The sequence below is a fragment of the Micropterus dolomieu genome, linkage group LG09, assembly GCF_021292245.1.
Source record: "Micropterus dolomieu isolate WLL.071019.BEF.003 ecotype Adirondacks linkage group LG09, ASM2129224v1, whole genome shotgun sequence".
Classification (NCBI taxonomy): Eukaryota; Metazoa; Chordata; class Actinopteri; order Centrarchiformes; family Centrarchidae; genus Micropterus; species Micropterus dolomieu.
The window spans coordinates 14,776,230-14,790,435 of record NC_060158.1 but is presented as its reverse complement, the minus strand read 5'-3'; the positions used below and the strand labels follow the sequence as shown (position 1 = coordinate 14,790,435).

Sequence of the window (14,206 nt, the reverse complement as noted above, 5' to 3'; positions counted from 1 at the left end):
GTAATCCAAACTACATAATATATAATAATCTACAACCTGGACCTTTTTCTCAACTTGACATTTTGAGACAGGTGTTACTAATAACCTAAATGGCTCAAGAACCCACTATACCAGGACTCTACAACTGAAGCAGCTAAATGGAATTCAGCCATCACTCATTTTATTATTTGCACTTCAGGCTTTCCAATATTAAGATGTCCTCTGTGAGAAGAGCCTATTTGGAGATATGGACCTGAGGGAAAAAACATCTTCGCGGTCAGTTAGTGTGAATAGTTTGACATTCATTATCTAAGCTGGGATTTAGGATGGTCCATATGGAGTTATGTGATTATTAGAGCAGACAGAAGTTAACATCATGCTCATCTTGTTCAAATTACAGTGTTTCTGTGTCTTGATAGCGGAGAAACACCACTCAACAAGTGAAATGCATCATAGGCTAAAGTTGAGCACAGTGGCACACCGATGGCTGACTGGATTGACTCAATGCCAAGATATTCATTCAGAAATGAGCACCTAACTTTGAATTTAGTCATAGTATGGATCACATTCTCTCTTATTCAAAGGAAATGACAAGTAGGTCTAGCGCACAGTCCAAACTAATTGTGCATTTTCTCTTCGCATACAACAGCCAGTCATTCATGACCAGATCTGACCAGGTTGTTCTAAGATTAAATTATCATAAAGTCGTCAAGTTTTTAAGAATATGACTATTCAAGAAGTAGGTGTCTTGCTGATGTGTGTGCGCCCTGCTGCCCTCAGGAATTCAGTATCCCTCAGTGGGGACAAACCAGCTGGCAGATCAGCAAGGACTTACGTGCCTGCCTCAAAATGGAGTTGGGCATTACAGTATGGGCTACCAGACAGACACGCTCACCTACTTTCTGCCACTTGGACAGGGCGGAGGGGGAGGGGGAGGGGGGGTGCGGAACAAACAAGTGGGTCACGTTCTGTCTCTTTTCTTACTGAAATGCTTGTTGGATGCAGATAGAGAGCTGCACAAAGACATTGGCTTCAAAAAAAAAGGGGAGATATATTTGTACAAGGACACGAGCCAAAGGGAGGTTTTGCGAAATCTGTCAGCAGACTTTGTATGACCTGGGTAGCATTGAAATTCTCCTCTTAATAAATTAAAACATTTTACCCTAAAGCAGACAGGATGTGAGTAGAGTTATAGATACTTTAGAGTGATTACCCAGTAATACATCTACTAAATGGGTTCCTTAAGTACATAATACTGTTTGATGTATGTACTTTTCTGTCTGCTTATGACACTCCCCTGAGACCATGAGAGATGAGTGTATGATCAATAATGTGTGTGAGAAGCACACAGCACTCAGTAAACGACCTCTGAGCACTCAGCACTTCAGTTTATGTTGCTATAGTGAGAAAGGTTCAATACTGAATTTACTCTATTGACCAACATGGCCTGATAATCTATTGCCTTTTGTTTGGGATTTTTGATTGACTTGGAATTTGTTCTACATAACTGGAAATAAATTAAAGAAAGAAAGAAATCAGTCAACATAGATAAAAATAGTAAAGAAATGGACAGTAGTCCAAAATATGTAGAGTGCTGGAGGATGCTGTAAGGTCCCTCACAGGCTTGTTAATTCAAATCTTAATCTGCAACCTCTTTTGAGTATGTCCTCATTTGGTGCAGGGCAGCTCCCTGCACGTGAGCAGATCATCTGGGATGATTTCATTCAATTTAATTGAGAATGAAGAAAACGGCTTAGGGAAGCAGTGAGTGGAAAAACTGGGACAAACCACTTGATGGATGATGAACAGTTTAAATCTCTGGGTGGACTCACCGGCCCGCCTGTAAGGCCAGAGTTTCAAACTTAGACCCAAAATAGTGACATCTGATCTCGACATTTGTGGGATTAAGATATGGTATAATATCACACCTTGCCAGTTTATGATTACCTTTCAGTGATGGCATTCAGGTTTTCAGGCATAGGTTCTTCATAATCATTTGATTTAGTATAAACAAACACACATATTAACCCATTATAAATGACAACATTTAATGTATTGTCAAAGGAATTTAAATCTTTTGGTGCAAAGGTAAATATCTACATTAGATGAATATGGGGCAAGATCCAAAGTTAAATGTTTTTAATATGATTTCTAAGCCATATAATGGATGTGTACCACTGTCACTACAGAGATTAAGTGACACTAACTCCAGTAGATTAAGCATTAATTCTGTTTGTTTGGGTTTGACAAATTGATAAGGGTACGAAAAGACGGTGCGATTTTGAAATGAAAACCTTTTCACCAACTGCACAGTACAGTTCATGACCAATAAATGGTGTTGATGTAAAAAACAGAAAACAGTTGAGTACCCCTTTAACACCATTTTGTTTTTTCAGTTTCAGTAGAATAAGCTGCCAGTTTTGTTTCCAGTTCATTCTAGGCCTTGGAAGAACCACTTAACTCACTTGTTTTGGACCAGCTGACACAATCCCGATAAGCAGATGACTTTGTCAATTGTCATGGAACTGTTAGTATTAACTCTTAACATTATTCTGAGCAGCATTAGGACACTCTTTTGGCTTTGAAGTTGACCATATCATCATCAAAACCTCCAGAGAAACCTTGAGTGGACCTTGAACAGATCCCGTTTTCTCAACTACAATTCAGTTATTTTTGTGTAATAAAAGTTTTCCCCTTGCTGAAAAAAACAGAGCTGCATCAGCCCCGGTTTGATATCTACACGTACTTACAGAAGAAAGGCTTAATCGGTTATCCACCTATGCAAGAAAACTGCCCTTCAGGAAGGCACTCAAACCTTAAGCTGCAGCAGAGCAGATTATAGCAGCACTGTGACTTCTGTGGAAATGCACTACAACCTGTAATAAGTAATGTTTCCAATTATCCCCTTCTAAAGTTATATATGTAACAAGTCACTCAGCTCAAACATGGCTTTCAACCCATAAACGTAATGTGAACCCAGAAATGCTTTCACAAACAAGAAACATTTCCAGAAGAACACTGATATTTTCATAGCTGCAGTGGTTATAACATAACTGATGCAGCCCCATATCCAAGCAGAGTACTGCATTTGAAAGATAAAACTGAAGTGAAGAATATTTGCTTGCTACACCAGCTCCCAAAAAATATTTGAAACAAACCTTACATTCTATTACAAAGTAGTGTACAGATGGGTGCCATCATTTTCTCAAAAATATCCACATCTGTAACAAATAGTTTAACTCACTCATGGATTTTAAAACTGACCAATAACCATTACTGGGAGAAACAAATTTGAGTCACAATTTTGACTTATAGGCCTATATTAAGTCAACTTGGCTCAAACTAAAACTACTATTGGGATTGTGACTAGTATTTTGGTTGTAGCCGTTTTTTTCCAGACCGATTAATTTGATCCAACATTATGAATTCAGATTTTGAAATTACTCAAATTGCAAATTACACCCGGTTTCAAAGGTTGAACTGTACAGTGATTACATAAGCATCTGAAACAATATACAAGTTGAGACAACTCAGGTCATCGGTCTGTTTTTGATGGCTTCAAAAGGTGAACTAAATTTTAAGTCATTTTCTTTAGTCTGTCGCTAAAAACCCCCAACAAAACTGCAAACCACTTTTTTTGAACACTTAACTCTCAAACACACACACACACGCGCCAGGACTTCAACATGTATTATAGATGCTGCCATTACCCTCTAAAGCCTTTAATACCTCTGAGTACTCGATTACAGTCAACATGCAGCTAATATGGTCGATGTCATCCCCACGGTTTATGTAAATGAGAAAAAGACCACTATTACCAAAGAAACAGTAGTGCAATTTTAACATCAACACATTCTGTGTCTGTTGGGTGGGGAGTTCTTTACACAAAACCGATCCTTCGTTACACAAGCTTCTAAAGAAAAATAAGCTGCGTTTACCCAGTTATTTTTTTGCTGACATAGCATAAACTACTCTGCAGAGAAAGAGGGAAGACCTTGACACTGAAAATGTTAAATGAGGGGGTAACCTTATTTGAGTAAACTAAAGAGCACACTGGTGCTCTCTGGTGGACACTCGCAGCATCAACCCAAAGTCTGGAAAGGAATCCCATCAGAAATTGAATGACCAGGATGTTGACACCGATTTTATTTATAACAACGGGGTGGGGGGACAGCTCTACTGAGGTGGCTGCTGTTGATCTGGCATGCTCCTGATGATGTCAGAATCACCTGAAGAGGAAAACAATAAGTTAGTTACACAAATTACTGAACTAAAAACAGCCAATTATATCCCCTGCATAAGACAGCAACATTTAATAACCCTACAAATATATTCATAAATTAAACATTGAAAGAGTTAACAAAAGAGCGTTCATGTACTGGCTGTTCAACTAACAGCTCTGAACAGCTTTCATCTAGTAAACTACAAGCCCTGAATTTGACTACTTGATGAGCAGGTCCAACAGACACAAAAATTGCCAGGGCCAATATGCCTGCATCAATTTTTCCACCAGACTACAGTGCCTCAAGCATGTGTTGGAAACATCCCATTACCCATTAAATATTCTGGCATGGGCCCACTCCATCATTAATCTGAATTAGCGCCAAAGAACAGGCTCAATATTTGTGAGTAGAAGACTCAATCAATCGCACCGAATACAAAAAGGTAGTACTCACCAGGGTCAATAATCGCCAGTGTGCACACCCTGTAGTATTTGCCACAGGCTGTGCCGAGCTCAATGTTGTTTCCACTGTAGTGGTGGACACCAGTCTTGGCCAGCATGGCATAGTACTCAATCTCAGATTTCCTGGACAGGGCAGAGACAGGAAAATGTGAATCAAAGCAGCAGATACAAATACAGTAAGATTGACAAGGGATCCAAAATAAAGAATACACAATCAGTTTAATCACTAGATATACTTTGGCGTAACCCACCTTGTGAACACAGGACTGATAAAACGGTTTAAAATAGTTTTAAGTTGGTGAAAAACATCTAGATGATTTTTTCCCCCAGAATCCCAAAGTTATGGGCCAGCCAACTGAATGAAAGCCAGCTGAATAAGTAGTCCCAGGTATAATGAAATATTTGCTGATAAAGCATCAATATTATTGGTATCATACTTTGAGGTCCTGCAACAGTAGTTGATGCCATATTCTCAATATTCCACTCTTATTACTGGGGATGTCTGGTTGGCCCTGTTAATGGCACTGTTGTTACACAGAAGCCATATCCATATTTTTAACTCCCGACGTAACGACTTGCTTAAAACAAGTGAACTTGAATAAAAAATAACTAACGTTATGTTATTTCACATAAGTATAAAACGGGTTAATTCGCTTTGTATACCTGAGCGCAGGGCAGTTGTTGGCCAAGATAACGAGCTTAGCTTTTCCCTGACGGATCATCTTCTGGGACTGTTTGTAGCCCAGCACGTACTTTCCACTCTTCATCACCAGCTGGAGACGGGAGTTGATGGACTCCATGGACTTTTTCTGAACAAACATAGATGCACATACTTAAAGTTAGTGACAGCAACACCAAACCGCAAAACAACAATGGGAATAATAACGTTCAGAACATCAAATATGCTGGTAAATTGGTATAAATTGTTGGCACATTTTTCTTATCACATTTACGTTGACAAACTAGCAGTGACGTTAGCTGCACTGCCGGTGTTAACATTACTCATACTAGCCGACAAACAGACGAATGGACGGCAATGAATCGAGCGACAGTCGACACATGCGCTTTGAAACATATACAGCCGCAATAATTCAACGCAGAACTATACATGTAAAGTGCACATCATGTTTATACGGATATCTACAGTGCTGGCTAGCAGGCCCCGACAGAAACACGTGAAGCACTAGCCTCGCGCTACAGCAGCGTGTGAACTCCGGGCCGAGCCGACGCCACTCACCGTCTTCTTTGCAGCCACCATTTTTGCAGTTTAGTCCGTACCGGCCAACCTGCGGGCGAGAAGGGGGCAGGATAAGACTGTCGTTAAGGTCTGGATAATATCAAAATGTTAAAATGAACAAATATCGGTGTTCTTTTTATGTGAAAACTCAGAGCTCGTCTTACTGTGAGTTAACTCCAATATGGCCTCGGAGAGAAAGGAAGTCCCATCGTGCACTGCGCCGCTATCTGTCGGGTGGCCTGCGCAAACGACTACTGCGCAGAATACTCACTGCTGATGGTAGAAATCTTTAAATCAACACACTAGGCGACATGGAAATATATGTAAATTACAACAAATTAACTGTAGTGTACAGCGAGCATTAACAAAACACAATATGGACAACATAGGCAAGGAAATGTTGTTTATTTAACAAATTTCACCACAACAAAACTGCATACAAGTAACATCTACAGAAGAATAAAATTAAGTAAAATACAAAAACAACGCCTAAAAACAGACCCATAGACCAGGCAGACTAAATATGTAACACATTAAGGTCAGTGTAAGTTGGCGTAGCCATTAGCCCACATTTCTCTAATAACAAGGATTTAGCTTTTTTATATCTACACATTTTACCGTTTTACACACAAAACATGCGTTTCCTATAGGCTACAAAATAACTGATTAAACTTTACCCGTGTGTTTTTAAAAGTAGTTCCCTCCAAACCAGCTACAACATTAAAATGCTGCCTATATATTATCAAAAATAACAATCTAATAAAACTCTGGTAGGCGCAGTGCTGTAGCTACCACTGTGGACGTCCTATACCTTTTTTTCTAAGGTGCAGTTTACGTTTTATAATGAAATGTCACACATAGTGGGGCTTTCTTTTCTTTAGGGAGAGGCTACATAATTATAACCTCCACTGTTCCTGGCAGAGTAGCAAAGACCATGTAGAGAAACCATATAGAGAAAGTTGGACATAGGCCTACAGTTGTTTTTTAAATTTTTAAATTTAAATAAAGGAAGTATAAAAATAATTATAAATTAATAGAAAGTTATGCAGATTGGGGTGGAGGAGCTACTTGGCCTCAGTATTTCTAAACTCTTTGATGCATAATGGGTCATTTTTACTTTTGATTTTTTAAGTGAATTTTGTTCACGTCTTTTGTGTGTACTTATGTAAGAGCAACAGCAGTACTTTCTATTGAAAAATAGTATTTCTATTGTCACTTTGGATCCCAATGCTTCTTCCACTGAACAGATTTGTTACACATTTTGTCATACTTCCCCTGGACATTACGCTGAGGGAACAGTGACAGTGGAGAGGATAATGCAACGGTTCACTTCCCCTGCCCCAAGTGGTGGCCACTGCACACTGACTGAATAATGTATTTTTGTTCCTGCGCCACCCTCCAGGAAACCTAAGTTACAGTACACAACAAAAGCCCACATTTCACCTGGGGTCCCGACTGCAGAGGCTTTACTATGTTATTTTTGGATGAAGAACAGTAATGCGCAATTACGCACGGGACTAAAGGAAGACCGGCCTGTCTTTTTGTTCCGCTGTCCATAGTGTTGAGTCCTCTTCATGCAAGAGACGATATCGATGCGATACGTCATCAGTGCAGCAGTACAGCCTCTCCTCACCTCTTCTTACTCTGAAGTTCGCCATCCAGTCCTCTATGTGCTCAGGGCAGGATGGGATGCTCCACCAGTTCCCAAACTTCAGCGGTAGACACAACGCGACCCAGTGCTAAGCCCGAGGAGAGCAACGGGGCCAGCACAACAGGTGATTTCACAAAGCTTTACACTAAGCCTATATGTTGTGTAATAAATACATTTATGAAATATGTGGAAAATACAAATAACACACGTGTTGTATATGCAGCTAAGTAGCTTTTAATGCAAGCTTAAGCTTATTTAACAAAATAATGCTGTCATGTTAATGCGATGTTGTCAACAGGGAATTGAAAGCAACGATTTCCTATCCGAAAATAAGTTTGACATGCTGTAGTTTAATAATTTCCATGTCAAATAACAGTAATATGTTTGTTGTTGTATAGTGTGAAAGCAGCAAGGCACAGAACAAGCACTGCTGGCTTTACTTTAGAGATGTTAATGGCTGTAACATATCAGCTTGCTAATGACACCACTCAGATTATGTCTATAAATGATAATTGAAATCAAATGTATGAAAGTACTTTTAATAGTTATTTTATCACAGTAGATACTATGAATAGCCGGGGAACCTCATAAAAGGACATTGCCATCTCCAAAAAGAGTTGCATCATCCATTTAATTATACTCTAGTGAACACTGCTCTGATAAGGAGGACAGTCTACATGGAAATGGTCATCATTGTATTTCTGTGGCTACAGGATCTGATGTCTTAGGTTTTAGTGAGCCAAAGCTCCACAGTGACAGGATGGGAAAGTTTATTGTGATTATTTAACAGTGGTTTCTGTCCTCCCTGAGAGAGATAGTGAAAGCAGATTTGGTGACAGGCTACGGTTTCAATAGGAAATGGAGAAGCCACCGTGGACACTCCTTTGTTGTAGTGGGGCAGAGATGGCCCAACTGTGGTGTAAACTAGCACACGTTTCAAGGTAAAACACCAACACTGGATCTTGTGTTTGCATTTAGCAGTGTTAAGTAAGAGCAGGAACTTATAACTATGTGCTAACAGAATTAATAATTTACCTTCAGAGGCTGTCATGTGTACTTTTGCCAAATCTATGATGTGTACGATTACAACAAATGTGACTTTGTTTGCAGTTCTGCCTGCTTAAACATTATTTGACATGAGCTCAAAGAATATGTAGGTGAAAAACTAGTAAAATATTCACTAAGTGGGACCACCTCAGAGCAATTGTCTCTTGCTCTTTGCATTCCTAATAGGATTATATGCACACACGCTCACATAAGTGATTGTGATGAAATGTATAGACTAATATAGTGTGCTGAGAAACTGCCACTGACCCTGCAAAAGTGTGTTTAAGCTCATGACCTGCAGCTGATTTTGACCCCCCTGATCTCCCTGTAGAGGTGCAAAGCAAAAAAGAGAGTTTAAGCTAAGACTTTCCATAAAGTATATCATCATTGACAGTCATTCTCCAGGTTTATCAGCTGAATGACTTTGACCAGCGAGGTGTTCCGGTTATTGTCGTCTTAGAGGTCAGATGGAAATTTTTTTCTTATTTTTGCATGTGTCTCGTCTGCTTTGTCTGATGCAACTTCCCAAGAAAAAAGGAATGGTTCATTCACTTCTTATAACTTGTTGGTTGACAACTCAAAGAGTATCACTCTTAAGTCAGAATCCTTTATCTGACAAATGGGATGGGATACAAAACAGCAAGTATCTAGAAAAGATAAGATAGAACATTTATCCCAATCTATTTTATTTTATTCTGTGTTGTATGCCATCCCATACCTATGTAATATTGTAGAATTAACTATTGGCAGGCCTAAGAACAATGTTAACCAAGAAACATCTTGGTGCAATCTTTTTATCATGCCAAATGTTCCCATTTTGGGAAAGTCATCTCATTTATACAAATATAGAAGGTCAATGGTTAAGACTTCTCTGGTCCATGCAAATACCTGCGATGCAAATCCTTCCGGGAAAAAAAGATCTACAAAGAAGTGATAGTCACCGGTTCATGGGGCAGGGAATTGTGTGAGGTATGAGGTTGTTAATGTTTATTAACAATAATCCACACAATCATTAACCATTTGTGCTTCCAATTATGTGTCAGTGGAGGTCTCTTTTTGAGTAAAGTGAATGATATGTGGTGAGCATGATTCTTTTCACAGTTATTTCAAGGGGGAGTAGTTGAACAGGTATAATTCTTTTTCTAGTGAAGCACACACAGTCTTATTGCTTTTTTCAATTTCGGTGAAAGTGGTAGCTTTGCATGGGCCAGTGGTCAGAGACTGGAGTTTAATCCTTGGATGTTAAGAGTCATTTTGCCTACATAAGACTCTTGTTCTTATTCTCTTAGTTTTAATAGCTCCATTCTCAAAGTATGAAAAATGGTGGCTTTAAGTACAAGATAAAACATCTATTATTTAAAAAAATGTCTATTCCTCTCAAGACTTATGAAATGTAGCTACATGTTTTGCCACAGATACGGTACATCCTCACAGGTTACTCCACTCATGCTGTCTAAGCAAATAGAGTCTCAATTTTAAAAGGTGTCTGAAAAGTGTACAACTAATTGTTTTCAGTGGTGCATGGCACACATAATGATTTGTTACTTATTAACTCTCTGGCTTTGGATTGAGTCAGCTCTGTATCCATCACATAGGCAACACAAACATAAAGCCAATTAAAACAATGGAAACCTGAGAGCACAGTAGTGTTGCCCAAAGTGTCTCACATATGAATAATAATACTCTCCTGTGTTGCCATGATGTGAAGTGTAAAGAGGTTTTTCCAAGTATTTTGTAGGGCATTTTTATCACAGACAGTAGAGGGGTGCAACAAAGGACCTGGCCGGACTCGAAAACAGGGACATGGTTGGCGTCTAAGCCACGGAGGCACCCGTGAAGTGGGAAACTTTAACATAACATAATGGATACATGTGAGGAAAGTTTTTACCCAAAGCAGACTATATCATTAGAAGCATGTTTAGCATAGGTCACCCAGTGAAAACAAAACCACCTTGCCCCTGGTGTCATACTGTGTACCACTGTGTTATGAAGGACCTGTGCTTCACAAGGTGAATTGTGACTGTGGGACAAGAAGTTATATAAAACTGATAATGTTTCTCATCTTGATTACATTCAATTACATTTTGCTTTCTCAATCTTAATAATATGAACAGCAACAATATGGAACATGCACTTTTATTCAAATATACTGCGACATATTAAAACAGGTGTGCTTAACTTAACAGTCTTAACGCTGAAAAATACATGATTGAGGGATTCATGAATTCTGTAGATTTGACTTCAGATCTACAGTAGTATAGTAAATTTGATCTAGTTTAATAGTTTTGTAGTTCTATCTTCTGATGTCTGGATCACATGCTGTGTTAATACATGTGTTCCTGACAGGGGCAGCCGATGAGAATGGCAAAGTAGCTGAGGACAGTGAGACTATTCCAGACCAGACACCTGCTGACGGTGACGATGCTACGCCTGCAGATGAACCTGCTGTAGCTGCAACATCTGCCGACAGTACTGCTGCAGCTCCAACTGCAGAGGAGGACCCTCAGCCTGCTGCAGCCAATCTACCTGCAGAGGCAGCAGCACCTGAGGAAGCTGCCCACAGTACCGCAGAGACAGCAGCCAATGCCTCAGAGCCTGCAGCTGCAGCTCCTGAGCAAGGTAGGTTGGAGTCAAGAACAGCACTGCGACAGATTAATGACAATTGTTTCATTTCTTTAAAACAACTTAGCCACTTGGTAAAATTTTGTTCATTAATAGAATTTCATTCACAAACTAAGTTTAGAGCCCCATAAGGCCCGTTTCTACATACATGTAGCTTCAGTACCAATATTTTGGCGAGTGAAGCTGCAGAGAAACATACTGGACTCTGGCATGTATTCTTTCATTTTCATACTGAGCTTTTATATGCAAATGACACTTTTCTATATATGCACTATCTACTACTACAATGCTTCACCAGCTTGCTGTTTTCTATCATGGAAAGTATTTTAGGGGCATTTTAACCTTCAGAACATCCAAAGATATATTATATCTTCAACTGCTTTCTATGTTCAAAGATTAACACACTTAGATTGGGGGGGGGGGTTCACTAGATATCATCTGTAACAATACAATAGGTAGAAAAGTATACACAATATGAATGTGTCCCATAGAGGGTGGGGTTACGTATTAGGGACAAAAAGTACAATTGTACTTGACCAGCAGTAACCTGAGCACAGCTCGCCTCTGGCATAGTGACCCAATGAACACTGCCACTATGCCCTTTCCCTAGACCCTCCATAGTCCCACTGTAATGGTGGTAACCAGGCGGTATCCAACAACACATAGACATGACTTTGGCCTTTAATGAACACACCGGGGTGGCCACAGGGATGTGTTTAGACGTCACACATCTGATTATTTAGTTAGTATTTAGGGATCCATCTCACTACCTATGTTTACCACGAATTAATCAATTAAAAGAAATTTCAGATAATTTGCAAGCGTGATTCATGGATCCCAGAATCAGCTCCTGATTTCTGTAAGTTGTCAGCACAGACACAAAATGGTGGGAGGCCATTGCATGTTGCAATTTGTTTATCCAAGACAGCTCTGTTGTTAGAGACGGAAGGAGCATTTCCTCTCACATTAAACACATAATGCAAAGTGTCCACAACTGTAATGCAGGACAGCAAAGCCAACACACTGTACAGTTATGCAACGGGAGTAATACAATACTTAGCATCCATAGATTACTGCATATTGCCTCTAAAGGTGAGGCAGGGCTGTTTCAGAGACCAGCTGGTTACGGTCTAATGCAGCAAAATCATCCATAACTCCTGCTGAAAGTAAGCATAATAGTTTTCTTAAGAGTTTGGCATTGATTGAGTATGCTAAATTGATTTAAAATACAGATTTTTTTATTTTTATCCACAGTATTTACCTTATATAGTCAAAAATAGACAGTACTCTCTTTGACCTTTGTCTTCCTTTGATCTTGACCCTTTGGTGTCCAGCCTGACTGGCCCCTCAGTTCAAGCTTGACCACAGGTCTGTTTGGAGAGCCCTGCATGTAGTGTTTGTGTGTTGCCAACACTTTGTTGTCACCGTGGTCTCATTAGGGTGAAATCTGAGTCCACAGAGAAACTAGAGCATGCCAACACATATAGGGCTTCCACTGGCCACAAAGCCTCCTTGCCTCAGTTTAACAGCCAATGGCGAGAGAGAGAGAGAGGGGATCGTGTGTCAGGGGTTTAGGGGAGCAGACATGGCAGCTCATCCACTTCTTGATCTGTTAGTGGTCAGGGTTGAGATGGGTTTGGTGTAAATATTCTGCAATCACAGGTCTTTAATAGAAAAGTCATGACAAATGTGGTTGAATGTCAATGTGTTTCTCCTTGGGATTGATGGGATTTAAAGGTATTGTAGGTTCAATAATTATCATTTGAATTTTCAGTGCAGACTCTGTCTAAATCTGCAGCACTGGTCTTACAGGGTCAATTTCCCAAATTACAAACCTCTAGCTCTATCTAGCCATGCAGGTAGTTTCTGGTTTGATTCGCCCAGGTTTTGAGATATTGCTCCAAGATTTCTGCTCGACAGTAAGATGTCTTTGCAGAAACAATGTCTGTTTATCGGGATTATACACGTTTTGCTGTGAACAGTTTTCATTGGAACTACTGGAAGAAATAGTCTTAATGAAAGCCGTGGATTATCCAGAATAACAAGTAACACGTTGTACATTTTGCACAAATTAAATTTACCTCCTAAGTACCCCAGTTGAACTGAACCTTTAAATAAGATTGTTTGTAGTTGCACATGTACAAATTGTGTCTTTCTTTTTAAAAAAGAAAATGAAGAGGCCACAGTGACTGATCCAGAGCCCGGAACGGGGGAGGCACCAGGTGAGCGGTGCTGTAACACCAGCACAGTGTCACATAATCTATATTAAAGTGTCTATGCCACCCCTAACATGCTTTCCCCTCTTTTTGTTTTCAGCTCCCAGCGAGTGAAGTGCAACACGAATGACCACACATATGAATTTGTTGGAAGTGTCCTTCCTTCTTTGTATGCATGAGTGAAAGTATGTGCAGGGGTGTGTGTGTGTGTGTGTTTGTATGTGAAAGACATCGCCTTGTTGCCAAGATGCAGACCCTGTGGTAACCACTTGTCAGTCAGGGTTCCTCCGTCGACACCATGCCTTCTTCCCCTCAGGATGATGTACAGCTGCAATTTCTGCTCGCAAACTGTATATAGAGAAGAGTTCTACAGCACTTAGTGGGTGTGTTTATTTTCAGAGGATGTCTGAATAACTTGAAATTCTATTTATTATTCGTATAGAAATGTATAATAGCAGATTTTCTGAAAAATCATACATATGTTTAAGCTTAGACTCCATTCTGTACTTTTCTACAAAATTATAATTCTAAGAAAACCAAAGCCAAAGTATATTTGATTTATGAAATGGTAGCTGGCTTCGATTTTAAGACCATGTTTGCAATCAAAATGAAGAGCTGGTACTTTAGCTGATTTTAAAACATTATTATAAGACGAATGAGATAGGAGAACATGTGAGGCCTTTTTTTTGTTGTTCTTTCTGATGTGTCATGATTTCTCTTTGGGAAAGCGACCTGAAATCTTTAACAAGCTATGAACTGTCAAAAATGTA

At 39.6% G+C, this 14,206-nt stretch overlaps 2 protein-coding genes across 2 annotated transcripts; one reads left to right on the top strand and one right to left on the bottom strand.

Annotated features, from left to right (window-relative positions):
• Positions 1–4,110: 4,110 nt before the first annotated feature.
• rpl30 (ribosomal protein L30) lies at positions 4,111–6,166 on the bottom strand. The gene is made up of 5 exons (XM_046059541.1): positions 6,065–6,166; positions 5,901–5,949; positions 5,327–5,472; positions 4,656–4,786; positions 4,111–4,208 (listed from the first exon to the last, which is right to left on the bottom strand). Exons 2-5 carry the CDS (start codon positions 5,919–5,921, stop codon positions 4,156–4,158), a joined length of 351 nt encoding a protein of 116 aa, XP_045915497.1. The 5' UTR covers positions 5,922–5,949; positions 6,065–6,166; the 3' UTR covers positions 4,111–4,155.
• Positions 6,167–7,467: 1,301 nt separating this feature from the next.
• si:dkey-284p5.3 (uncharacterized protein LOC557830 homolog) lies at positions 7,468–14,197 on the top strand. The gene is made up of 4 exons (XM_046058639.1): positions 7,468–7,675; positions 10,945–11,217; positions 13,389–13,442; positions 13,537–14,197. Exons 1-4 carry the CDS (start codon positions 7,585–7,587, stop codon positions 13,548–13,550), a joined length of 432 nt encoding a protein of 143 aa, XP_045914595.1. The 5' UTR covers positions 7,468–7,584; the 3' UTR covers positions 13,551–14,197.
• The last annotated feature ends 9 nt before the right edge of the window (positions 14,198–14,206 follow it).